Source organism: Microtus oregoni, unplaced genomic scaffold, assembly GCF_018167655.1.
Source record: "Microtus oregoni isolate MIOR12 unplaced genomic scaffold, Mior012 000015F_ref0000493, whole genome shotgun sequence".
NCBI classification, from domain to species: domain Eukaryota; kingdom Metazoa; phylum Chordata; class Mammalia; order Rodentia; family Cricetidae; genus Microtus; species Microtus oregoni.
Genome location: NW_024543074.1, coordinates 48,296,579 through 48,324,176, shown reverse-complemented (window position 1 = coordinate 48,324,176; position 27,598 = coordinate 48,296,579). Strand labels below are relative to the sequence as shown.

Sequence of the window (27,598 nt, the reverse complement as noted above, 5' to 3'; positions counted from 1 at the left end):
GGAAGCTGGAAGCCTTCTTGATAATATCCAAAGAAAGAGTTCCACACAGGGTCAGCTGCCGGATGTTTACCACTGACAGGCAGGTTACTTCGGGTGTAAGCCGCAGACACCGATGTAGGCATCGCCGACACAGCAAATGAGACCTGATTGCCACACGTCTCGGGAAGAGTGTCCAGTGTTCAATTATCTCCGTTAACATCTCGCTTGACCGTTGTTTCCAGCTATATCACTTCTCTCTCCCCCGCACTTTTCTTTCAGAGTTTGTTGTCATCCATAATGGGATCATCACAAATTACAAGGATCTGAGGAAATTTCTGGTAAGAAGCTTCCCCTGGCTAAATCAAATCTGAGTCAGCATTGGTCTTCCTCCCGACACTTTCACTGAGCCTGTGCCCCTCCCAAAACAATCACGGGAACTGAGCGAGACCCACTCTGGGCCCCTGTCACCACCGTGAGTGGGAACCATGTTCAGGCTTTGTCTGGGGAGAGATACCAGGGCTTTAGTGTTTATCTCCAGGCTGCTATGGTTTCATAGGATCAAAATAGTGTGACCTGGGCTTCAGCAGAGTAGCTTGTACTAGGTGACACACCCACCCAGACGCCACGTAGACTGTGGGCTGGGAAGCCAGCCGGTAAACGTCCACAGTGTGAAAAGGTCGTGCCGTGTGAGCTGGGATGTGAGCGGGTTTGACTCACATATTTTATATCACTGCCGCTGTTTTGCAATGTCCAGATTCAGGGTGAAGACAAGCTCCTGAGGAGGGACAGTCTCTGGGAGTAAGAGGGTGACTCAGAGGTGTTTGGCTGCTGGCTTCTGGCAGACATTTCTCGTCCCTTCCCAGTTTTGCTTGTTCTTGCCTTAAGTCATATCATAAGGGACTAGAGGGAGGTGGCCCAGTCAGCATTGCACAATGACCAAAATCCGTCACCCTCGGTACAACCCCATCTTCCAGGAAAGCAAGGGCTACGAGTTTGAGTCAGAGACAGACACGGAGACCATCGCCAAGCTGATTAAATATGTATTCGACAACAGAGAGACTGAGGATATTACCTTTTCAACACTGGTCGAAAGAGTCATTCAGCAGTTGGTGAGTTACAAGGGCCGTCTGTCTAAGCACATCTTCATTTGTAACTTGTACAGATCCGCACAAGGTGCTCAGGGGGAAGAGAGTTCGCGTACAGAACATGTACGTACAGTGTTATATTCCTGCAGAATCTGGAGAAAGTCCAGTTTGGGGAGTGAATATCCAACGAAATGTTTGCTTCCTTTTAGCCCCTCTGAGGTGGTGGCTGGCCTTCTAATCGGTGGCTTTTATAACCATGGCTTGTGAGCATGTGCGAACGTAGCTGTCATGGTTCACACTGTCATCTCTCACGGTCAGATGCTAATCAGATGAATGTGACTGATGGTGGAGACCTGGCATTGGAGCCTTTCCTCCTGTCAGTGGGGCAGTCGGGGAAATGCCCACAATTAAGTACAAAATGGGAAAGGGCAGCGGGGAGGAGGGGAGAAGGCGGACGTGCATAGAGCACACAGGGATAGGTTTCCGAGCTATCTGGTGTTTAAGGGTGCATAGCAACAGCTAGGGCATGAGAGATGTTTGCTGTTCCAGAAGAAGATTGTGGTTTTGTGATAGGAGAGATCAGAGCACGGGAAAATGCTGAAGTCAGTGGGAGTGGCCCAGGAAAGACAGCAGGAGAAACTGGGGATGCGGCTGACAGCCAGACTCAGGAGCCACAGCTTCTCCCAAAGGGGAATAGACACAGGAGCCATGAGCTTGTCCAGGGAGATAGACATGGGGGTTGGGAGCTTGTCCAGGGGAATACACAAGGGACCTGGCGGCTTGTCCAGGGGGATAGACGTGGGGGTTAGACACAGGGGTTGGGGCCTTGTCCAGGTAAACAAACACAGGGGTTGGGGTCTTGTCCAGGGGAACAGACATGGAACCTAGAGGCTTGTCCAGGGGAATAGACATGGTGCCTGGGGTCTTGTCCAGGGGGATAGACAGGGGTCTGGGGTCTTGTCCAGGGGGATAGACAGGGGTCTGGGGTCTTGTCCAGGGGAACAGACATGGGGCCTGGGACCTTGTCCAGGGGAATAGACAGGGGTCTGGGGTCTTGTCCAGGGAGATAGACACGGGGGTTGGGGCCTTGTCCAGGGGAACAGACATGGGGCCTGGGACCTTGTCCAAGGAGGATAACTTTCCTTAGAGGAAACAGAGTAGGCAGGGCCTGCATGGGATGGGAGTCAGGAAAGGGGGCTTCAAGGAATCTCAGAGCCCATTCCTAAGGTACCATGCCACCCAAGAACTGGTCCAAGACGACAGCAGCCTGGACATGGTGTTCAAGGCCCGGAATCCAGGCCTCATTGGGTCAGAGAGTGCTGTGGATTAGCACGCCGAGGTTTGGGATATCCTACAGTCAAAGTGTTTAGAGCGAATCTACTGCCACAACCCTTTGGTCTGTGCCTCCCTCTTTTGGGGGTCCATGACTTAGAGGACCTATCTCTAAATTATAGCATATTCTATGGTGCCATTCCTGGTACTAGTATGAATTGGTTCCTAGACTCTAATTAGATACCCAAATCAAGTTTCAAATAAACCATCATAGTATTTGTATATAACTTGTGTACATCACCCCATGCGTTTTAAGTTATCTCTAGATTTATATATTAAATATAATATAATATAATATAGTGGAATCATGTAGATGCTTGTTTCACTACATTGGGTACTCGAGGGGGTAGTGGCAAGAAACAAGTCTGGGCATGCTCACTCTGGGATAATTTTTCATGAAGAATTTAAATAAAAAAAGACATTGGGTAAGCTGGAGAGAAGGCTCATTGGTTAATACTTACTGACCTTGTAGAGGACCCAGGTTCAGTTTCCAGCACCCATGTTGGGTGGCCCACCCTGTAACTCCTGTAACTCCATTTCTAGAGGATCTGTCGCCCTCTTGTGGCCTCTGTGGGCACTGCACACACATCACACATAAAGTCATGTAGACAAATACGCATGCACATTAATCAAATAAGTAAATCTCAGCAAAGAAATTGGTAGTCCTGAATTAGGAAAACTGGAATCTAGTTCTAGCTTTGTGCCAATAGCAAAGTGAGACACAGTCACAGTCACAGAAATGATATTAAGAGAATTAACAAGGCCAGTTCTCTTGGATGCTCTAAAGTCCAGGGACCATTCTAAGCACTTTCGTGCATTAGCCTTGAGCCTCAAAGTCATACAGATAGAATTGCTGTCTTCTGGGTAGCAGATAAGGAAACTGAGGCATGGAGGTGGCTGGAGCAATTGCCTAATTAAGGGAGGGATAAAGCCAGAACTGGATCCCAGGTTGGATCCAGTGTTGAGTTACACTGATCAAACCCTTGAACCTTCCAGCTGCTCCCTGATCAGGCCCCTTCCTGAGGCTCAGTGCTGGGTTTCTCTAGCCCTACTCACTCTCTGCGGCTTTAGCTGCACCACTCCCCGCTGGGCATCCGAAACAGGAGCTCCTTGTGAGGCTGGACTTGAGTCTGAGGTCATCGGTTTGGCTTTAGCTTTAACTGCATCCTCCGTAAGCTACCTCTGTACTCAGATCGTTACACAACCTGTATCTGCCAGGGAGAGGATCTGGGGTCTCCCTGCCTGGGTCAGTGGTCTGCAGAGGCTTGATCAGTCAGAGCAAAGGTACTCCATAGGCCTTCACCTTCTTCTGCTGTGTTTTCAGGAAGGCGCCTTTGCATTGGTTTTCAAGAGCATCCACTACCCGGGAGAAGCTGTTGCCACAAGGTAAGGCATTAGTGCTTCCAGGAACAAAGACATAAATAAGATCAAATCATTTGGTTTGAGCTTAGGGGCTCTTGCAAACTGCGGGGTGCTTGTTGGGTCTAAAGGACATCACTGCGTTGCAGTGGCCAGTGGTGCAGGAGCTCCTGGCTTTTAAAATGGAAAACGTAGGTCAAGTGGTGATGGCGCACGCCTTTAATCCCAGCACTGAGGAGGCAGTGGCAGGCTGCTCTCTGAGTTCAAGTCCAGCCTGATCTACAGAGTGAGTGAGTTCCAGGACAGCCAGGAACCCTGCTTCAAAAGAGAGAGAGAAATAACACAAATAAAAGGAAAAATGTAAGATTGGATCTTTAATGTGAAATCTCCAGATTCTTAGAAGTTGACAACAAATTAATATTAAAAATATATTTTGGGTACTGTGCAAGCCTTCCAACCTGAGTTTCATCCCTGGGATCCACGTAAAGGTAAAAAAAAAGAACTGGTTCCACAGACTTCTCCGTGCGTGCTATCCCATGCTTCCCTCGCCAATAATTAATTTTATTGTAGAAATTTAATAATAACTAAAAGTATTGGGGGTGAGGATGTAGCTGTCACTAAAGTGCTTGCTGCTCAAGCATGACTTGAGTTTGATCCCCAGCACACACAGGCAGCTGAAGAGCGGGAGGAGTGAGAATATGAGCAAAGAGGTCAAGACCCTAATGTGGACACCCACCGAAACAGTTTACCTGAGCTAATGGGAACCTTCCAACTCTGGCCTGACAGTGAGGGAACCAGCAGAGAACCAGACTAGGCCCTCTGAATGTGGGTGGCAGTTGTATGGCTGAGGAAGACTGCGGGACCACTGGCAGTGGCACCAGGATTTATCCCTACTGCATCTACTGGCTTTGGGGGAACCTATTCTCTTTGGATGGATACCTTACTCAGCCTAGATATAGTAGGGAGGGCCTCGGACCTTCCCCAAGCAATGTGCCTTACCCTCTCTGAAGAGTGAATGGAAGGGGGTGCGGGGAGGTACGTAGAAGGAATGGGAGGAGGGGAGGGAGTGGGAACTGGGATTGGTATAATAAAATGAAAAAAGATAGTTTTTTTTTTAATTTATTACTGGCCATGGTGGTGCACACTTATACTGTAGAGTCAGAGGCAGTAACCCCTGGAGCTCACAGTCGAACCTAACTGGGGAGTGCTCAGGTTCAGTGAGAAACTGTCTAAAAAAGAAAGAAAGAAAGAAAGAAAGAAAAGAAAGAAGAAAGGCCATGCACACGCAAGCACACACACATACACTGCCCCCCCCATAAAAATAAAACAGAAAATAATAAAAGTGTGTGAAGGTTTAGATCCAAGTTGTATGGGGGCTCAGATCCTAATTAATGTAGGAACCCCTTTTAAGCAGAGCATGAACAATTGTGAATATGAAATGGATCAAAACGAATCCAACATCTAGTTCTTTCCAGGGTTGGTGAGACGGCTCAGCAAGTGCCAGTGCTTGCGGCCAAGACCGAGGAATTCAATCCCTGAACTCCGTGTGGTGGGAGGACAGAATCGTCCCCGCTGGGTATTCTCTAACCCCATACAGACACCATGGCACACATGCACCCCCACCCCTAGCTCCCTCCACATGCACAAAATAAACTAATAAGCGGTGGTGGCGCATGCCTTTAATCCCAGCACTCGGGAGGCAGAGGCAGGCGGATCTCTGTGAGTTCGAGGCCAGCCTGGTCTACGAGAGCTAGTTCCAGGACAGACTCCAAAGCTACAGAGAAACCCTGTCTTAAAAAAACCAAATAAATAGATAAACTAATAATGCAATTTTTAAAAAAGTTTTTAAAAGCCCAGAGCTCATTCCTTGTCACCTATGTGGTGGGGACATAACAGGATTCACCTAAGAAGTCCAGGTCAGGCCCTACATTCCTCTGTTGGAGCCCGTCTCAGGCACGTCATTGCTGATTAGATTCATAGAATTAGATTAAATGTCATCCTTTTATTTTATACTCAGATGGATTGATCCTCTGCTCACCTAGAGATCCAACTAATATTTGTTGAACCCTTACTGTGAGCAGGTTTCTGGAGACCTTGGGACATCCAGTCTCTTTTCAGGATGTTTACTCCAGAGGCCAGAGAAGGACAGGGAGTGGTGCCGCTTTGTGGTGGACTGGGAAGGCCACTGGACCAGGGGTCTGAGACTGACTCCGACCAGGGAGTAGTAACTGCTTCCCCAGGAGCAGGACCAACACAGGGAGGGATAAGCAGAAAGTGTGGCTCTCCCGCCTCCCAGGATAGAGGGTTCCTAGGTAGGACTTCCCATCCCCATGTATGTTTACTGATACCTGCTCCGGGCTAGGCTTGGGGGCAGTAGTGAATCAAGCAGTTACACACATTGCCCCGTGAAATTGACTGGCGAGGGTGAGTGGAGGGTCTGGTAGAAGCAGCCCAGCTCTAAGGGACCTTGGTGTCCCGTGGGCTGCTGGCTTTATTCTAAAAGCACAAAGGAGCCATTTAGAATATATATGTGGCCCTGGGAGACCTGATCAGAGTGACTGAGACTGTCCCTCGAAGATGGTCACAATAGCTACCCAGAAAATCAGATGAATCTATCATAGTCTTACTTTTTACCTTGGGGCAGGGACTAATATGTCACTTGAAATATAATCTCATCACATCATAGAATAGAATTATAAAATGCCAGCTGGTCCCTATCAAATCTAGAAGCTCCCTTGAAAATCTTATAACGTGATATTACTGTTTCAAATGAATGTGAAGCGAGGAAGCAATAAAGCCTGAGTTCTCTAAATTGCCTGTAATGGATGGCCGGGCCATCCAGGCCGGCCCTTGGGACATCTCAGGGGGTCTCTGCACCTCAAAGGAGAGCTTGATCTGAACAATAAGATCAGGGAGCCACTTACCCACAAACCCAGATACCCCTAAGAACTATTATCAGTGTGTGAGCCCTATCATTATTTGCGAGCGATTTGAGCTAGCTCCTCGCTGGACCCAGAACAAGGTCTCAGATTAGTTTTAGACACAACAAAGGATGATACAATAATAGTCAGGGTACTCAGCACTTTTTCCTCAGTCTTTCCGAACTTTGTCCCCTATTTCAAGAAATCAGAAGGGGGGTCTTGAGTACGTCAGTGCTCATGAGAAACAGGCCTGTCATTGCTAAAGAAATAATAGGGGTGTGTCTGATTCAGGCAGACACAGCAAATGCCTGCACATGGGCTGGATCCAGACTGTTAACAAACAGTGGTTTGCTGTAGAGATGGATACTTTGCATGGGTACGGATCCTGGTCTATTGACACAAATTTAAGTTCAATTTTGTTATGTGTATATTTCTGCTCTTGATTAAGGTTTGTTTGTACAGCTCACTTAAAAATGTAATGTATAATTAAGAAATACAAGTTAATAGATAGTCATCTACAATAGTTAAGCTTGTAGTGATGCTAGTTAGGTTTTTTAGATGTACAGAGATATATTTCAGATGGATAATTGTTCTTCAAAACTTTCAAAGACTAACAGAGCACATCAGTCTATATGAGAAAGAAATTGTTCAAGACAAAAATATTAGCCCGCTCTATTGAAGTCAAATTCTTGAAACACCCTTCGGTGGTCCTAACAAAGTGTATTCAGAGTTTTCTTACCAGTCAGTTAACATGTTGGAGAAGAAAGCACCCAGTTTACACTAGCTACAGAAGCCCCTCCCCACCCCCACTCAATTTAAAGTGTGACATGCTAAGGTTTCAGTTATCAGTGCTCAAACAAGGTCCAGAAACAGACAACTCAAAGTTTAAAATAACTTTTGTTGTGGTTCAGTCTTATTTTTTTATTTTGTTGTTGTTGTTAGTCTGTTACTGTACCTAAATTGAACTATCATATGTGAATACATATGAAGACCGTGTGTGTATTGAGTTCACGGTCTGTAGTTTCAGGCTTACACCGGAGGGTGTGTGTGTGTGTGTGTGTGTGTGTGTGTGTGTGTGTGTGTGTACACGTGTGCATGAGGGTGCACGTGTATGTGGAAGCCAGAGGTCCACATCAGGTGTTTTCTCTTTTACGTGTACGGCGAGTGTTTTGCTTGCACGGATGTATTTGTACCACTTGTGTGGCTGCTCCCGTCAGAGGTCAGAAGAGGGCATCAGATCTGGACTTAGGAATAGACCTGGACTCGTGGATAGTGATGAGACATCGTGGGGGTGTTAGCGACTAAATTTAGGTCCTATGCAAGATCAGTGCGTGCTGTTAAGTACTGAGTCACCACCCAGCCCCTTCACTCTATGTTTTGAGACACGATATCATTGGACCCGGAGCTCACCCATCCATCCAGCTGTAGGCTGGCTGGCTAATGAATTCCAAGGAGCCACATGGCTTATGGACGTACACGCCACCCATTGTGTTCCGCTTTTAAGTAGCTTTCTGGGGGTCCTGACTGAGGTTTTCGCGGTAGCCACTTGGTCAGCTGAACTATCTCCTCAGCACTCAGTTGTAGGTGGTACTACCATATCCTGCATGGAGAGACAGAGGGTAGTGAAGAACTGAGGTTCTGGAATTTTGCCTGCCTGGGTTCTAAGATGCAGCGATCTAAATTGTATGAATTATGAAAGTGATCTACTTGTTTGATGTGAGTGCTATAATCTATAAGATAAAGTAGAGAATTGCCTTTGGAAGGCAGGATGCCGTTAAGATCATGACCTAAAGCCAGATGGTGGTGGTGCACGTCTTTAATTAATCCCAGCACGTGGGAAGCAGAGGCAGGTGGATTTCTCTGAGTTCAAGGCCAGCCTGGTCTACAAAGAGAGTTTTAGGACAGCCTGGGACGTTATACAGAGAAAGCCTGTCTCAAAATAAATAAATAAATAAATAAATAAAAATCATGACTTAATACCCTCAACAAGCTTAGACCAAAGCAGTAGTAAGCAGGAAAAAGATACTGTGAAGTGTGCACTGAAGATTCAATCCCATGATAATCAGAGAACCTGGTGTTGGTGACAGATTGGGCACCAAGGCCTCACCCATGTCAGCTTCTGTCATTCCTGCACTGTTCCCTTTGTGACAAAACTCGCTTTGTACAGGTCAAAGATTCTAAGTTTCCCTTAGGTATCACTTAAGCCAACATCTACCCTGGAAACCGCCCTTTGCAGCCCACGGACTACAGTACCATTTTCCCTTTGTGTTTCTGGGAGTTCTGGCAATAAACCCTGTCCAGATACCAAAATCCCTAGACAATCAGGTCCCTTGTATAAAATAGCATAGTGCAGTATTTGCATATAATTTTTCCATGTTCTGTGTACACCAGGCTTTCCTCTCATGGTAAATGTCCACCCCCTGAGACCTAGCCATGTGGGTTGGTTAGCTGCTTATGGGGATTTGGAGACCCGACAGCTCAACATCTCATAAAAGTGGGGAGAGCATGTTACCAGGCTAATTGGTCAGATACCTGGGAGAGGATATGAGGGAGCTGGCATCTCCATGGCCAGTCTGTTGGTCCGTGCTCCAAACCTGGAAGACATCCTCTTATGGTCAGATGTCCAGGGAAAGGAGGGCGTACTGAGAGGCTGGGAAGACATCTATCCCGGGGTCTCAAAGTGATGGGTCACTTGATATTTTCTTCCCGCAGGAGAGGCAGCCCACTGCTCATCGGGGTACGAAGCAAATACAAACTCTCCACAGAGCAGATCCCCATCTTATATCGGACATGTGAGTTCCCTGAAGTCATCAGCAGTCAGCTACAGGGTAGCCACCCCCTTGCAGCCAGCTCTGTCTGGGGGCAGCCATACCGTCAGCACCCCCAACACTCTGTCTTGGACCCAGCTGCTGTGTGGCTCCGGGTTTCAAAGATGCTCATGCAATGGACGGAGACTCAGCTCCATCCTTTAAAAAAAGCATTTCATTGTGAATATTTTGAGACCCGCACAGAAATAGAGGGAGCAGCAGGCAGCTGGGGAGAATGGTAACCGTGCCCTGATTCGAGCTTCTTTGGATTGTTTTCGTTTGCCTTGCTCTCTCCCACCGCAGCCATTTAAATGCTCTTTCAGCACTACTGAGCTATTTGGGGAGCTTTTACGTGATTTGGCTCGCACAGCCATAGCTAAAAATTGCAGATTTCTCCCACACGACATTCAAAAGAGGAAAATGGGTTCCTTGCCACGTGGTATGCAAATGAAGCAGCCTGCTGAGACTCGCAACCCATTCTTTCCTTTACTAGGCAATATCGAGAATGTGAAGAATATCTGTAAGACCAGGATGAAGCGCCTGGACAGCTCCACCTGTCTGCACGCCGTGGGCGACAAAGCTGTGGAGTTCTTCTTTGCTTCGGATGCAAGGTAGCTCAACATCTTTACTGTTTCCCTGGGACTGTGTACCCAAAGACTAACTGTCTGCATGCTCTTGGAGGACCTATGTAGGTCAGAGATCAGCTGGTAGGAGTTGAATCTCTCCCCGGGCCTGAACTGAGGTTGTCCGACTTGGTGGCAAGTGGCAAGCACCCTTACCCACTGAGCTACCTCACCACTCTGAGATATTTTAAATTTTAGAGGTACACAGGCACAGGGAAAGAAAAGTTGGGGTAGGGGGAGAAAGGGGAAAAGAGAGAGTGGGGTGAGGGAAAACTAGAGAGCTACAACTTGGAACAGATTTTGGTTACCTGTAGGTGGTATCTGGGCATTGTAACTGGCTGAAGTCCTTGTTTTGTAGAAGTGCTCAAACCAGTGAGCTCTTACCTTATAGTCAGTGACACAGGTGTTTCTAAAATTAGAAAAGGCAGGGATGCCGGGGGAGGGGGGAGATGAAATAGTGTTCATAGGCAAAATAATTACACCCGTTTAAAGCCATCTGACAAGCTGTGAGAACCAATACTGGCAGCTTCCCAGAGAATAAAGATGTGGGAATCTCACTTCGCAGCAGTCACACCGAGCTGTCAGCAGGGACCAGGCCTACCTCATTCCTTCTAGAAGCTTCTCCTATGATTAAGCACTGTAGAGTCTTAACCAAGCCTCTCAGCACCGGCAAGCGTTCTCGTTTCATTCTGTGCCTGCAACAAGCACGACAACCAAAGGAACGGAGGGGAGGGGAAGTGTTTTTCAGCTCATCCTTTCTGGTCACTTTCCATCCTCAACGGAAGGCAGGGCAGGAACTCCAGCAGTACTTGAAGTATAAACCATGGAGGAAAGCTACTCATTGGCTCACTTGCTGATTCCTACCTAGCTAGCTTTCTTACACTGCCCAGGACTACCTGCCCAGGGAATGGTGCTGCCCATAGTGGGAGGAGCCTCCTCCATCAATTAACAATCGTGACAACCTCCCTCGGACACACACCCACAGCCCCATCTGGTCTGGGTGATCCCTCCGTTAGAGCTCCCTCCCTTCTCAGGTGACTCTAGGCTGGGCCAGGTTGAGAGTTGAAGCCAGCTGGGGCAGCGAGCGTCTAGAAGTTAGATGTCACTCAGGTTTTGGCGAGATTACATGTGTGGTAGTGTGTCCTTCCATCAGAAGGCACATACCAGTCCATCAGTTCTCTCTCTGTACTTAATCAGAGGCTCAAGTCCTATTCATTGGCTGGAGATCCTCTCAGCTGTCACCTCTTGGTTTCAACAGCCATTCAAGACCCTTGACTTGAGTCACTCATAACTAGTAATCCACGAACTATTTTATTAGTTGTTCTTTATTAGCAAAGTCTATTATATGAGGAGAAACTTGTCTTTGTAAACGGTATAGTTTTAAGATTCAAGTGCTGAGCGAGAGAGATGGTTCCATGGGTTCAGGCTCTCGCGGCCAGGATGATCCTCAAACCCACGTGCTGGAAGGGGGGAGGCGACTCCTGTAAGTCCCTCTGGCCTCCACACACATGCTATAACATGTCCAAGCGCTTATTTCTTTTGCTTTATAATCAGAATAGTGTACATTTTCCCAACCCCTCCAAAGGTGCCATGACCTTATTTGAAGAAACCAATTATAAAAAGACATCCATTAGATTTTCTGGGAGAGGGGGATTTGAACACATTAGATACTTGATGATTTGGAGATGAATTGTTAAGTGTGAAAAGAATGTTGGTATTATAATAGGTTAAAATTTAGCCCTTAAGATTTAAGAGATACATGTAAAATGTTTGCTGAAGAAATGGTGTGTTTCCATACATTCTCTACTGGGTTAAACATTAAGGTTAGAATTCAAAATAATTAATGGGGGAGAGACGTGTAGAGTATGGGAGGGGGCTTGCCTGTGAATCTTTTTACTGTAATGCCTAAAATGATAAAGATCCCATGTCTGAGAAATAGCAAGTGGCTGCCGCCTTGTAACTTTGAGAGGTGGAACATGAACTCTGATGTCTTTTCTCCCTCCTTCCAGTGCCATCATAGAACACACCAACCGGGTCATCTTCTTGGAAGATGATGACATCGCCGCAGTGGCTGATGGGAAACTCTCCATTCACCGAATCAAGCGCTCAGCTAGTGATGACCCCTCCAGAGCCATCCAGACCTTGCAGATGGAACTGCAGCAGATAATGAAAGGCAGGTATCTTCCAGGAGTCCCTGCGCACCTGCCTTGAAGAGGAGGCACTCCGCAGTCAGAGGATCGAGAGGCCCCAAGTCCTCGAAACTGCAGGGTCTAATGTGTGAACTGGATGGTCACTGTATCTGACCCGCTTTCATCTGGTTTGTATCCATAGCATAAGACAGGAAGACACCTGCAGACACTCTTTAAAATCTTTGGGGGGCTTTGTGGGAAATACCAGCCCTATGGCATGGTGACATCTTGTCAGAAAAATCACAAAGCAACAGCATTTTAAGCCTTTTCCTATGCTTTCCTGGTTAACAGTTAAGGTATAAAAAAATCTATCTAAATTAGAGTTACTTACCTAGGCGATGTCTCCCTGGCCAGGTAACTTCAGTGCGTTTATGCAGAAGGAGATCTTCGAGCAGCCGGAATCAGTCTTTAATACCATGAGAGGTCGGGTGAATTTTGAGACCAACACAGGTGGGAAGTCCCTGTCCATGTCTTGCTCCGCTGAATGCAGGCCTATGTAGAGTTGACATTAATACCCTGCCTCGTGTCCTGCAGTGCTCCTGGGTGGCCTGAAGGACCATTTGAAGGAGATTCGACGATGCCGAAGGCTCATTGTGATTGGCTGTGGAACCAGCTACCACGCTGCTGTGGCTGTAAGTGCAACCCACCAGACCTTAGGTAGTCCTGGGAGGTTAACAGCAGCCAAGACCAAGATGCTGATCACAGTGCTATAATACACTGGCCTCTGGATTTGACCAAGTCCTTGGACTCATTCCTGTGAGCCACCTTGAGAAGTGTACTGGGTCCTTTCTTCCAGCAAGGTGGCCTGTGAGTGGCTGAAGCTCCCGTACCACTGGGACAGCAAGGGACCATGTCATAAACTGTCTTTGAAATCCAGTGCCCAGTGTCCCTATAAAGCCCATCTCTGACTTCAGAGTCTATTCTTTTTTTGGGGGGTCGGGGGAGGTTCGAGACAGGGTTTCTCTGTAGCTTTGGAGCCTGTCCTGGAACTAGCTCTTGTAGACCAGGCTGGCCTCGAACTCACAGAGATCCACCTGCCTCTGCCTCCCTGAGCGCTGGGATTAAAGGTGTGCCTGGCATTCAGGGTCTATTCTTTTTGGCTTCAGACACGGCAAGTTTTAGAGGAACTGACCGAGCTCCCTGTGATGGTTGAACTTGCCAGTGATTTTCTGGACAGGAACACACCTGTGTTCAGGGATGATGTTTGCTTCTTCATAAGCCAATCAGGTAAGGGAGACAGACAGCATGGCCAGGTTTCCACTGGCTCATCTCCAACCTCTCTTCTCTAGACAACATCACCCTCCCTCTTCTTCCGCCGTGTACCACAATGCTCTCACACACTGGGTCATTTAAACCCTTAAAAGCGTCTGTTACCAGCAACACTGTACCCTGCTGTGTGAGCTGTCCTGGGGAAATGTGACCAAACATGTTTTTGCTCCACAGGACAGGCAAAAATGATTCCACTCAAGGCTAGTTTAGTGAGCCAGTGAGGTTACTGACGTTACTTACAGGACCATGGGTGACTCAAAGGGATCGCCCTCCTCAGCATGGGTGATGTCCCATGACAGCAGATTCCATGGAGCTCGCTGCAAGATTTCGGAGAAGTTGGTGTGCCCTGCTATTTTAAGTCTTCCAAGAATGCTCGCAAATGTGCCCCTAAGTGTTTCCCGGGCTTAATTTAGAGGAGAAAGAAAAATCTCCACTCTACTGGGTTGAGAGTCCCATCCTTGTATTTATTCACTCCATAGTAGGCTCTGTGTCCAAGCTCTGCAGGTCTGTTATGTGCAGTGTCCACACTGTCCAGCAGGGGGAGGCATGGAGCGCATGGAGAGACACGGTTCTGGTTAAGGGGTAGGGAATGCTTTCCTTTAGCTGAGTGAGACTTACCTGGACGTCCTCCTCACACCAGGTAAAGGTGTACTTCAGCTTAGCCAGAGCCTTGGAGTCACACCTAGAGATTTAAAGAGGTTTTGTGGAATATTTCGATTTTGGTGAATTCCAAACCTTTATAAAAGTAGGAATATTCATATAATGAGTCATCTAACCTTAGACATTACCAACCAAGCCAGTGAAGGGTCATCCCTGTGTGCAACTCACCCGTCTCCTCTTCTGGACCATCTGGAAGTTATTCCCAATCCTGAGCATCATGTGACAGCTGTCTCCACAGATAATTGGGAATGTGAGACAAAGATGACAGAGCCTAAGCCCAGAATGTCATTATCACTACTGGAAACTGGCCATACTATTCTAACATCCTAGGGGGGATTTTAGTATTGCTTCCCTTTTGAATTTTTAATACCAAATACCATTTCCATTTTCGCGACAAGCTGAGAAAAAACTAATGCAGGCATATCCATCATCCCACTGACTGACTGACTGCCTCTGGGTTGACCTTCCCATCAGAGCCTTAACGCAGTTCATGACTAGGTAGGGAAAGTAACAGAAAAGTGGGTAGATTCCACATGAAGACAGTACGGGGCAGCCCATAGGTCTATGGACGGAAGTATTCGGTTTTTAAAGGAGATTTAAGCAAACAGCAAGCTACCAAAACCCGAGATTGGGACTAATGCAGGTAGTTCCATCTTTTTCCTTTTCTTCCCACCTTTTCTAACCGATGCTGACTTCTTCAAGTCCTGTGCTGGAAACCCAGCTGTCTAAAGAGAAAAAGGAAGAGGGGAGTTAGACCATCTGGAAGCATTTGGTGACACCAGTTTTGGGGGACAGGTCAGGAGCTAAGTTGAACACAGTCAAGAGCAGGGACCATGTGGATGGCACAATCAGAAGGTTGAGAATTCACTGGGTTCGATTTTATATCGGCCTCTTATTGCTTTCGTTTAAAACTGGCAAATCGGGAGTCAGTACCGGTGTATGCTGTTGAGGTGGCCTAATTAGAAAAACTACTTGAGTCTACACTGGGAAATTGCAAGAAATGTTTCCATCAAGCAAGTTCTATTTGAGAAGCACCATGTGGCCAGTCTTGCTTTTCAATGGTTATACCTCAGCAAATCCGACCCAGGCAGCCTAGAGTCCCAGAACGGCATTCCAAGCCAATTGCAAGGCCTGGTTGGAGATAACGAGTCTCATTTCTCTGGGCTCCTCATCCCGAAGGGAAGTGGGGACCGAGGCCTCCGTGGTGTTGACATAAGGATTCAAAGAAATGGAATAAGAACGTGCTTGCTGCATAAAGAGTAATGAGATCTTCAATCTAAGAGACAACGGGAAGGATGTTGAACCCTTACTTTCATTTCAAGTGTTGGCCAGGCTTTGAATGTCTAAGCAGGGCAAGGAGGAGGGGTGAATGAGGAGGCAGGGAGGAGACGAGGAGAGGGTTCTAGCTGGCCTAGCAGCACCTGCACTTGCAGACACTGGCTGATAACATCCCCGTGTTGTAGGAGAGACTGCAGACACACTTCTGGCTCTGAGATACTGTAAGGACCGCGGGGCGCTGACTGTGGGCATCACCAACACTGTGGGCAGCTCCATCTCCCGAGAGACTGACTGTGGTGTCCACATCAATGCAGGGCCGGAGATTGGGGTGGCCAGCACCAAGGTACGAGATGTTTGTGTTCTCCAGGGAGAATCTGGGTGGTGGTGTCAGCTGGAGAGATGGGTGCCCTTGCAATTTGCACCTTGGTACCTTGGCTCTTGTCCCCTCCGCTCTCTCCCTTCCTCTCCTCATCTCCGATTTGCCATTCTGTCTTTTCCCTGTCTTTGTCCATGCTGTTTAGCTGTCCTATCTCCTAAGCACCTCTGAGCTGAAGTCTTCACGGTCCCCCTCCTTCGTCCTCAGGCTTACACCAGCCAGTTTATCTCCCTGGTGATGTTTGGTTTGATGATGTCTGAAGACCGAATTTCTCTACAGAACAGGAGGAAAGAGATCATCCGGGGTCTCAGATCTTTACCTGGTAAGTCCCAGAATGTGGCTTTCTATATTTTCAAATTCAAATTCACCGAGCTCCTTTGGGTCTCTCTCTTCCTTTACTCTCATATAAAGGATGCTGTAAATGACTCTCCTTCTAGATCTTTCTAGCCAATGATACATCCTACTCTTCCCCCCTCCCCCCCTCCCCAAACTGCCCAGTAAATCCTCCTAGGCCAAGGTTTAAAGCCTCAGTTGTCAGCAGAACTCCAGGGCCTCCTCCCTCTCTCCTGACTGCCCGTCAGTAAATAGCAAAAGCTGCGATTCTTGCGGATGTTTACCTTAAAATGAAGGAAGTTAGTTAGCCCGGCTTCGCAAGTGAAACAAACAACAGTACTTGTTGCCAATAACAAAGGTCAAATTTTCAACCATCATTTAGAATTTGGAAAGCTTGTCTCTACTTAGCCAATTCCCAGATTTGAAGTTTTTCCTTTTCTTTCTTTCTTTCTTTCTTTCTTCCTTCCTTCCTTCCTTCCTTCCTTCCTTCCAACTAAGAAGTTGACAACTTTTAACAAGGTGATTTGTAAAATAAAGTTTGTAACTAAACTCGTCCATTTTTAGATTTGCCTATCTCCGAGCCTTTGTATGACATCATTTCTTGAAACTTCCTTCTTGTCTGATGCAGAATCAAAGAACACTCCTAATTAGTTGAAGGCGTTTAAAACCTTTCCCTTTTCCAAAGACCAATCTTTGTAAGGCCTGGTTGCATTCCTGTACTCCAGTAACAGTGACAAAAATCACAGCAGTTCAAACGCAGAAGCAGATTGGTGTCAACTCTCTTATCAAAAAGTCAGACACTAACACCACATAAAGTTGTTGGGCTGCTAAGATCACTCAATAGGTAAAGGCTCTTGCTGCCAAGTTAGACCCCCCCCCCACTTTGATCCCACAAACCCACATGGTATAAGAACTGATTTCTACACACAATTGTGTGTGTGTGCATGAACATACACACAAATACATGTAACAATTTTTTTAAAAGATGCCCAACAATATCATTCTCACTCATTTTTTGAAAATTTATCATTATAGGCTTATTACTGTTACTACTTTCCAATGATTTTTTTCCAGTGAATGACGCTGTACTTTTAAAGTTTTTGTTTGTTTGTTTGTTTGTTTTTCAAGGCAGGGTGCCCTGGCTGTCCTGGAACTCGCTCTGTAGACCAGGCTATCCTGGAACTCACAGAGATCCATCTGCCTCTGCCTCCCGAGTGCAGGGATTAAAGGCATAAATCACCTTGCCTAGCTGATTAGTGTTATCTTCAAATTCAATAACTGTTGAGAGCTATAACTCAGAAGAACAAAGGCTCTTGAGGTTACAGTAATTAGCAAGAGTATAAATAGAGTCCCAGGACCAGGAAGTTTGAGCACAACAGGTCTGGCTTACCCTGGCTTTGCCTTGGGCCCCCTCCCAGGGCAAGGAACTGAGGAGTTAATTTGGAATTTCAGTCCTGGTGTCTTCCCAGGGGGTGATTTCATTACTCTGGCTCTTGGTTTACTTCCTGTTGACATGGAGCTGGAAATGAGAGCTTACAGCCTACCTTACAGATAGATATTCACAAGCATACTCACACAAACAGGAACTGCCAGGCTGACAAGGTTCTGGCCAGTATCCCAAGTTATGGCAGAACTAAGTTTAAAGCCCTTGTAAATAATGCATGGAAGCAGTGTCTCCTGAGCAGGATAAGTTTCTAAACCTTGTTAGAGCCAATGATTTTCCTTGTGGATGTTTGGAAGTCAGAATGACAGGCTCTCGCCCTTGTCTCTTTGCATTGCTTAGAGCTGATCAAAGAAGTATTGTCTCTGGATGAGAAGATCCATGACCTGGCCCTGGAGCTCTACACACAAAGGTCACTCCTGGTGATGGGACGGGGATATAACTATGCCACATGCCTGGAAGGAGCCTTGGTGAGTCCCTCTCTGCCCAGCCTCTACTTCCAGTAACACAGTTTCCCAGAGCAACAAGGAGGCAGGTTTAGGAGATGCTGTAAGAAGCCAGTGGGAAAGGAGGGCAGGGCGCAGTGTTGGAAGGGAAGGGTTTACAAACCCACTAGCCACCCTAATGGGCCTGCATTGAGTGCTGCCTCTTACCTCGGAGTCACAGAAATAAGTGAAGTAGGTTATCTGTCTCCAGGGAGTTCTCAGTCTCCTGGGGAGAGGGGAAAAGGGCACTGGGTGAAGCTTCCTCAAGTGCCTGGCCTCTGAGACTCTATATGTTAAAAAAAAAAAAAAAAAGCTGATATGTGCTTGTAATCCCTGCACTGGGGAGATAGAGACAGGAGGATCTCTGCGGTTCATTGATCAGCCAGTCTAGTTGACTTGGGGAGCACCAGGTTCCAATAAAAGATCATGTATCAGAAACCAAAGTGGGTGGATCTTGAGGAATGACATCAAGGTATGCACACACACACACACACATACACCTCTATACACACACACACACACACACACCTCTATACACACAGATTGCATAGAGGAAGTAAAATCAAATTCGGGTCCACTACCAGAAGCAACCTATGTGGGAAGGATTTTGGCAGTTGGAAATTGCGAGATCTCTATAGATCTTCCTTGTAAATCTCAAACTTCCAAAGGGGGAAGAGCTTGCATTCCCGCAGCAGTAAGCCTGAATTTTAAAAAAAAAAAAATGATGACTACCTATTTTGCCCCATGACTATAAATTAGCGATGTGAGAGAAAGCTGGGAGGGCTGAGACAAGGCGCTGGAAGTGTAGGGCCGCTGAAGGCTGGCAAAGCTGGCTCCTGGGCTTCCGCATCTCTCACTATCAGTTTGCTGTCTATCGACCGGAATGCCTTACGAGATTAAAGGGAACCAGGGCAGGAGTGCCGAGGATATATTGGCTCCCCTCCTTAGCGTACCCAGTCAATGGAGTGTTGCAGATGTTTGTAGCTGGGAGTAAACTGACCTCTGAGTGCCAGCTTCCAGCACATGCATCTTCTGCAGATTAATTCTTTCCTTATATGACTCCCTCATTGTAAAGACTACGACCAAGTGTACTGATGAACCCCAGATGCAGGAAGAGATCAAGGTGTCCGGGAAGGGATGTGGCGTTTCACCATCATCTCTGATCAGGCCAATCTCCTGGAACCACTTATTCAGCGATCTAGAAGCTTTCCCAGATGTCCTTTTGTGTTTTTGTGGAGGTTTCCTTACATAGGTTTAATTGATTTAGTCATCGGCCACTGGTGATGAACTTAGCCTTCAACCCGTGTCTACCCGACAAGGATGGATTGCCGTAAAGCTGGAAATTCCAATTCTCTACACCAGCGCTGCTCTAGATAGGAGAGACCTGTCCTGTTGCTCTCATTAGCAAGGAAAGTCACCTCTCACTATGAACACTGTAAAGATTAGGGACTACATGCTAAAAGGAACAGAGACCAAACATGTCAGCTGCTTTTCTCCTGGCTGAGATAAACTGCCCGGCAAAAAGCAACTTGAGAAAGGAAGGGTTTGTGTTTTTTTGGCTCTCAGTTTGGGGGTAGCTGAAGGTAGCTGGTCACACTGTGTCTTCAAGGAGCAGGGAGAGACAGATGCTGACGTCCAGCTTCCTTTTTATTCTGTCCAGGATCCCAGCCCATGGACCCATTTCACCCACACTTAGGGCGGGTCTCCGCACCTCCGTTAAGCCAACCTAAACACTTTCTCGCACATTCCCAGAAGTTTGCTTTTATGAAATTTTCAATCCCACCAAGTTGGCTATGAAGGTTAACCCCTGGTGCATTTCCCAGCGTCAGTCAGTCCCTGCACTGTGAACTCGGGTCACTTACAAGAGTCCGGCTCCCATAAGGAACAGGGGCACAGGAGAGGCAAAGCCCGGGTGGGGTACACTTTCAGTCCCTTGATAGTTCTGCTCTCCGGCGGTGGGGGTCAGCTGCGGTGGCCCAGCCTTGCTGATGAAAGATATGCATTCAGTTGTGCCGCCAAGTTGGTCTCCGAGCGAAGAAAGGCATGTCTAGGCTGCTGCTGGCACAAGTCAATGGCCCCTGTGTGGTTCCTGGGAGGCCAGCATGCCAGCTGTCTGTAGTCTCCAAGGAGGAGCCTCGTTCCTCACGGGGTTTGCCTGACCCAAATAACTAGTTCTGGATAAGTGGAGGAATCTTTCCCTTAAGATTCTCATTGGTGCAATGATGAAAACCTCACAGCAAATGGAAATGGATCTACTTGGACAAAGTGGGGGAAATTCACATAATAGGGGTATGGGAATTTACTTGATAAGTCAGTCTAAACAACTGTTCAGACGTGATTAAGGATCTAAAATTGGGAGAATGGTTAGCCGTCTAATTGAATAAGAGCATATCTAAGAATACAATGCCACCATTATCTGTGGTAACTGGGAAGGCCAAGCGGCTTGTCAAGGGAGTGGGGGTGGGGTGAAGGCAGGCTAGACTGACTCCAACATTCTGTCTGGGTACATGACTGTGCATGAAACTGAAGAGAGGTGTCACTGTTCTTCCTGGAGGCTGAGAGATGCTACCTGGGCAACCTTGTTCAAGCTCCGGACAGCAGCCCATCCTCTCTCCCATGATGCTGTTGGCCCATCTACGCACCCATTCGCATAGCTGACCTTAGTTCTTACCCTAGAGTAACTCCCTCTCCCAGCATCCCTCTGTCCCTGTCTTCTCTGTTGCAGCCCCCTGTCTCCCCAGTGTGACACTGATCCCAACTTGTGTCTCCATAGAAAATCAAAGAGATAACCTACATGCACTCAGAAGGTATCCTGGCTGGAGAGCTGAAGCACGGACCCCTGGCCCTCGTCGACAAGCAGATGCCGGTCATCATGGTCATCATGAAGGATCCTTGCTTTACCAAATGCCAGAATGCCCTGCAGCAGGTCACTGCCCGCCAGGTGAGGCCTCTCCTGCGGACCAGGGTCCCTGTTTACCTGTTCTGTATCACACATGCCTATCTCGCTGACTGCTGCTGCGGGTGTGACCACACTCTGTCCTGTCCCCTTTTGTTTTCATTTATCTTTTAATGTGGAATAGGGGCATGGACGTGCGGTGGCAGATGTATGGGAACCAGAGACAGCTTGTAGGAATTGGTTCTCTTCTTCCATCAAGTGGGCTCTGGGCAGGAACTCAGGTCTTCAGGCTTGTTGGCAGAAGCATATATCCACTAAGCCATCTCACTGGCCCTTTGGGCGCCCTTTTGAATACCACACAAATTTAGCAGGGAACCAGAGAGCCTGAGGTCATATTCTCCAGCTCCTTAAGGAGGGCCAGTGACCAGACTGTCACTGAGCTGCTCTGGATCCTAGGACTGGGACAGGAGGTGCAGCATTCTAGGGGTGGAGCTTCCCTCCAGGGTTTCTGTTAATGCAATTCTGATGCTAACTTTGGAGTTAAGTCAGACTTCACAGGGTAAGTACACAGTCCTTCGTAGGACTGCCCTCCCATCTAAACCCACAAGCTATGGGGGACTCAAACCTCAGACTGGCTGCAAATTTGGGGATTCCCCAAATCCCTCATATTCAGTAATTCTCTGGAACAACTCAAAGAACCTAGGAAAGGGCAATATTTATTATTAAAGTATTATTATAAAGGATTCAAATTAGGACCTGCCCCAGAAGAAAAAGCCATAGTGTGAAGGTTGCAGATGGGCAGCTCCTGTTGTCTTAGAGTGAGGCCCCCTTCAGGTACATTGACGGGTGTCACCAGCGTGCTCCCTTGGCCTTGTGACTTCAAGACTTTCCTTGTGGTTTCATAAGCAGACATAGGTGGAACGTGCTCTCCTGCCCTGCTTCTGTTCTTAGTGATGCAAATTTCAACTTTCTAACCATCGTTTACCTTTCTGGCGTGGTCAGTCCCCATCCTGAAACCTCTTATGGTCTATCATGAGTAATCGTGATTGCAGTAAACTCAAGCATGGCGCAGGGAGTCCACCGTGAGCAGTAGCACTTCTAATTGCTCCAAGTCCAAAGGTAGATTGGCTCCCTCCCAGGAACTAAGCAGCCAGATACATTTTTCACGGGCCTCACGGGGACAGGAGGACAGGAGGGTAGAGAGCACTCAGACTCATGAAGGTACAGGTAGGTGAAATCCGGTAAGATGCCACTGCCACACGTATCTCAGCATAGTTGTTAGTGTAAAAACTAGCCTATAAAGTTAGTATAAAACTAGTGAACTAAGCCAGGTGGGGGTGGTACACACTCTTAATCCTGGCACTTGGGAGGCAGAGGCAGGCAGATCTCTGAATTCAAGGCCAGCCTGGTTAATAAAGTGAGTCCCAGGACAGCTAGGGCTGTTACACAGAGAAACCTTGTCTGGAAGAAAGAAAAAGGATACTAGTATAAAAACACAATTGTGTCCTTTTCTGCTGAAAACCCTCTCACCACAGCTTCCCATAAGACTGAAGTGACCTCTCTCTCATTCTACATTACACGGCCCCTTACCACGTCCCACTGAGTTCCAGGTCTTCTCCCTGCTCTGATTCCCACTCATGCCAAGCTCCTTCTTTTCTCTGAGCCTTTGCATTGGCAATAGGCTCTTCCTATTGTTTTTCGGGTAGGGGAAAGGCTTCAACGTAAATAGCTTCATAGTCCAATGCGAAGAGCTACGTAGCTCTTTCTGTGTAGCCAAGGCTGACTTGAACTTACTATTTAGACCTAGCTGGCCTGGCTTTGTCCTTCCAGACATCCTAGTTACTTCTTGGTTGCTCTGATAAAATACCTTGATGAAAGCAATTTAAGAAGTTATTTGGGCTCATGGCTCAAGGGTCTGTCATGGTAGCAAAGGTTGAGGAAGCAGGCAGGCAAGCGGCATTTTCCTGCCTTCAGTTTACGCTCTATACAGGCCAGGACCCTTGCCCAGGGAATGGTGCCACCCACTTTCAGGATTGTTATCCCACCTCACTTAGCATAACCTAGATAACTCCTCACAAATGTGCTTGGAGGCAGTCAATGCTAACACACAACAAAACTTACTAATACCTCTCACTCATGTTTTATTGCCCCTGTGGCATTTATCCGCAATTCATCTTTGTGATTTTATTTCCATCGCTGGATCATGAGGCCCATTAGAGTTAGGAGTAGGTCAGGAAAAGGCACAAATGAATCCTGAATGATGGTACCAAGTGCAGGCACCTGACCAGGGAAGGAGAAGAAGCACCCCCAAGAAGCACCACACACTGTCCTTTCCATGTGGCACGCATGCCCACCACCTCACCGGTAATTCTAGCAAAGTCAAAGGATTAATAGTATCACAACAGTAATGCTGACTCCAGAAAGTTCCAGAAACTCTGTGGGATGCCAGAGAGGGTTTGCTTCTTTCAGAGACACATTACCTTGAACCTCTCTCTCTGCTTTAGGGCCGCCCGATCATACTGTGTTCCAAGGATGACACTGAGAGTTCCAAGTTCGCATATAAAACCATTGAACTGCCCCACACGGTTGACTGTCTCCAGGGCATCCTGAGTGTGATTCCGCTCCAGCTTCTGTCCTTCCACCTGGCTGTCCTCCGAGGCTATGATGTAAGTCTAAAATTTGCATAAGCACAGCAAAGAGGAACAGGAAGCAAAGTTCCTTTATATCGATGCATTTTTATTTCTTATTGACATTTGTTCATATTTATGGGGCACATGGTACCATTTTAATGCATAGATATGTACCTTACATATGTAACAGTGAAGTTGCTTTTTCAAATGCTTTTTGGGATTAAATAGTAATCAGAGACATAATGTCATTTAAAGTAACTTTCATTTTAAGGTTGTTTAGATTCCTCAAGAACGGCAAAAAAATAAACCATCATCCAGAGGCAGTGTTGCTCAATCCAGTTAATATCTCATTCAATTCTTTCTCCTGTACAAACAAATTTAAAAAAAAATTCAAGCCATATCTGATGGAGAATACTTGGAAGGCCAACACTCAGGAGGCTAAAGCAGGGAAATTACAAACTTGAAGCAGCCTATGCTGCATAGAGACTGAAATACAAAAAGAAAAAGCAACAAAAACTTTAATATTGTTATCAAAGTTAAAATTGTGTTTCTCCCCTGTATTATTTCTATTAAGTTTTATTCATCTCTATGAATTTGTTATGTACAACATTTAGTTGTATTGAAATCTTTAGTTTGAAATTTTTATTTATATGTCTATGTGTGTTCTGAGGGCTTGCAGTGCCCTCAGAAGCCCGAAGAGGGCATCAGATCCCCTTGGAGCTAACATGCAGGGGCTTGTGAGCCACTGATGTGGGAGCCTAACTCAGAGCCTCTGGTGGAACAAGGCACTCTGAACCACTGACACATCTCTGTGGCTGCCATTGTATACATGATTTTCTGAACAATTGCTAAACTAGTCTGCTGTTTCCAATTTTTCATTTTATCCATAACACCGCAGTGAACATGTTTGTATGCACATCTTTGCCCCACATTTAAGGTTTATCATTGTGGAGAAAATGATTTGACATTTTGAGACAGCTGACATCGAAATTACGCCCCAGAAAAGAGTCAATTTATGATCTCACCAGCAAATGTGTGAGAACACAATTCACTGTGTTAAAAAAAAAAAAAAAGATGCTGTATTACAGGTTTGTTTTGTTTTGTTTTTGATTTTTTTTGAGACAGGGTTTCTCTGTGTGGTTCTGGCTATCCTGGAACTTGCTATATAGACCAGGCTGGCCTGTCTAAAAATTCAGAGATCCTCCTGTCTCTGCCTCTCAAGTGCTGGGTTTAAAGATGTGCGCCACCATCGCCCAGCTACAGTTTTGAGAGACTTAGAAACTGTAGCAGTACAAAGAACAGTATCTCAGACACCTAAATGTATATCATCAAATTGACACTTGGTAACTGTTTGTTGTATATTTTTTCTCTTTTCTTGGCAAAGAGAAAAATACCCTTTTTTTCTTTTTTCATTGTTTTTATTGAGCTATACATTTTATAAAATATCTTTTTGCAGACCAAGTGGAAGCTCACTTTCTTACCCATCCTCAATTAATATTTCCTTCTCAGTCTCTATAAAGTAACAGGTCTTGAGAAATCCATGTGTATCCTTTCAAAAATGTGATTTTTTTTTTCATTAACTAAATTTTCCAGTGCTGGTGGTCAAACCAAGTCTTTGTTTGTTTGAGACAGGGTTTCTCAGTGTAGCAGTCCTAGTTGTCCTAGAACTTGTTCTGTAGACCATGCTGGCTGTGAACTCATAGAGATCCACCAGCCTCTGCCTCCTGAATGCTGGGATTAAAGGCATGTGCCGCCATTGCCTGGCCAATCAAGTCTTTTTTTTTTTTTTTTTTTTTTTTTTGATTTTTCGAGACAGGGTTTCTCCGTAGCTTTTGGTTCCTGTCCTGGAACTAGCTCTTGTAGACCAGGCTGGTCTCGAACTCACAGAGATCCGCCTGCCTCTGCCTCCCAAGTGCTGGGATTAAAGGTGTGCGCCATCACCGCCCGGCGCCAATCAAGTCTTACATAGACTGTGCACTCTCTCTCCGAGTTATACCCCATAATCCTAAAAATTAAATTTTTTGTTTGTTCATTTTATTTGCTTTTTACTGAAGTTTTGTTTTTAAGTGTGTTTGTCTGTGTGTCTGTGTTTGTGTGGTTTCCTGTACATAAACTTATGTGATGGCAGGGTGCCCCAGATCTCTTGTAGCTGGAGATACAGGCAGTTGTGAGCCATCTGTCGTAGGTGCTGGGAGACCAGTGTGTTACCCATTGGGCTATCTCCAGTCCTGCTTGCATTTCAATAGGCTATGCTGTGTAGGCCAAGCTGGCCTTGGATTGTCTCCCTCAGCCTCCTGAGTGCTGGGATCACAAGAGAGCACCACCATACCTGTGACTGAAAAGTGACATTTTCACAGCACCCACCAAGCTGCTGTAAAAGATCTGAATAGCACAACAGGACACAGGTCAAGTCATGACCGATGTTTACTAAGTGAAGTAAATGCTGTACAGTTAAAGGAAGCCTCTTGCAGTAAGGAATCCACTTTCAAAATGGAGGTGTTCAGGCTTCTGGTTAGAGGTGACTGGAAAGAAACGGCATGTTACTGGCACCCGTGAGATACTGAACAAATTGCTTTGTGATAGGTGCTGGCTTTGAACTTATAAATCTCCTGCCTTCCAAGTCTGCGTACCCCCATGTCTGATTTATGAGGTGCTGGGGATGAAATCCGTACCTTTGCGCATGCTAAACAAGGACTCTATCTACTGAGCTTCATCCTTTGCCTTTCCATCTTTCTTTTTAGGTTGACTTCCCCAGGAACCTAGCCAAGTCTGTCACTGTGGAATGAGAACTGAACTTCCACAACAAGACCATCATCACCTGCAGTCTGATTCAAGGCCTGAACCAACTGCCGAGGTGCCACATGGGAAAAGAAGTGGGCCTTCCGTGGGTCCCTCGTGCTCTCTGTAGAGCTTGACAGCTTTGACGTGCCTTGTACCCAAGTGCTTTGCTTACAGCAAATGCTGTTTCTGTGTGTCCTGAAGTCACTGAGGAGAAGGAATTGTTTACACACGGGGACCAGAGCCGACTTTCCACTACTGTGCAATAGAGATACCGCTCTCTTCGGAGTAACTGTGAACCTTTTTTAACCAACATTAGCTAGTTTTGAAAGATGAAATATTTATAATGATGATTGTATAGCTTTTAAGTTATTTTTCTAGTATGTGGATTTCTGTAGCCATGGAAATGCCCAGGCTGTGCAGCTGGGATACCCAGCATGCTGTGTCTGGGCTCACTCCTGGCGAGTGTCATTCATCTCAGTTCCGGGCACAAGGCATGAGCCCTTTGTCTTCTTTTTCCTTTCCTTCCCTCCTTAAGCTGCTCCTGATTCCTGTCCCCTGACACCAGTGAGTCCCCTCTACTCTCTTCCTATGCCTCCTTTGAGCTCAATTAAAGTCTTCCCTTCTTTCAACATTTCAGTATTCTCGGGTGGGCTCAAAACCCTCAGCTCTCTGACTTCTGCTTAATCAGATCATGGTTCCTTTTTTAAGCCCAGGCAGCACTTTGGTCCCTGCTTCCTACTCATAGTAAACCAGCCTGAAAAGCCCCATGCAAGAGGTGGTTTCGAGGGGGCTGTCGTGCTCTGTTTAAAAGCGTGCACAATCAATGTACTATGCAATTTTATGACAATAAAGACAGTGCAACTTTTCTTCCTTCTTGTTTGTTTGGGTTTGGTTAACCTCATTTTCCTTACACCGAAGGGTCTGAACCATGTCTGGTGGGGACATTCCTATTATTTGTGGTACAGTTTGGATACGAGTTGAATGTGTCCAAGTTTAATCTTTATTGGGATTTTATCATTGCCCTGGAGGCTGAGAAGTCCAAGATTGAGGCACTAGCTGTTTTGGTATGTGGGAGAGTCTGCTTCTTGCTTCCTACCAGAACATCCATGTACCTTCTCACTGTGGAAGAGGCTAGTGAGCTTCCTGGGGCTTGT

The 27,598-nt window shown here is 46.6% G+C and overlaps 1 protein-coding gene across 1 annotated transcript in view; it reads left to right on the top strand.

The window, feature by feature from the left end:
- Window positions 1-27,292, top strand: part of Gfpt2 (glutamine-fructose-6-phosphate transaminase 2) — a 45,421-nt gene extending 18,129 nt beyond the window's left edge. The window contains exons 5-19 of the mRNA XM_041664868.1: window positions 259-317; window positions 954-1,088; window positions 3,721-3,782; window positions 9,389-9,468; window positions 9,977-10,094; window positions 12,116-12,279; window positions 12,650-12,745; window positions 12,830-12,927; window positions 13,402-13,522; window positions 15,688-15,845; window positions 16,086-16,200; window positions 17,995-18,122; window positions 20,911-21,078; window positions 23,538-23,699; window positions 26,405-27,292. Of these exons, the coding sequence (XP_041520802.1) occupies window positions 259-317; window positions 954-1,088; window positions 3,721-3,782; window positions 9,389-9,468; window positions 9,977-10,094; window positions 12,116-12,279; window positions 12,650-12,745; window positions 12,830-12,927; window positions 13,402-13,522; window positions 15,688-15,845; window positions 16,086-16,200; window positions 17,995-18,122; window positions 20,911-21,078; window positions 23,538-23,699; window positions 26,405-26,449 (1,709 nt within the window). The 3' untranslated portion in view covers window positions 26,450-27,292. The remainder of the gene's footprint in view (window positions 1-258; window positions 318-953; window positions 1,089-3,720; window positions 3,783-9,388; window positions 9,469-9,976; window positions 10,095-12,115; window positions 12,280-12,649; window positions 12,746-12,829; window positions 12,928-13,401; window positions 13,523-15,687; window positions 15,846-16,085; window positions 16,201-17,994; window positions 18,123-20,910; window positions 21,079-23,537; window positions 23,700-26,404) is intronic.
- Window positions 27,293-27,598: the final 306 nt, after the last annotated feature.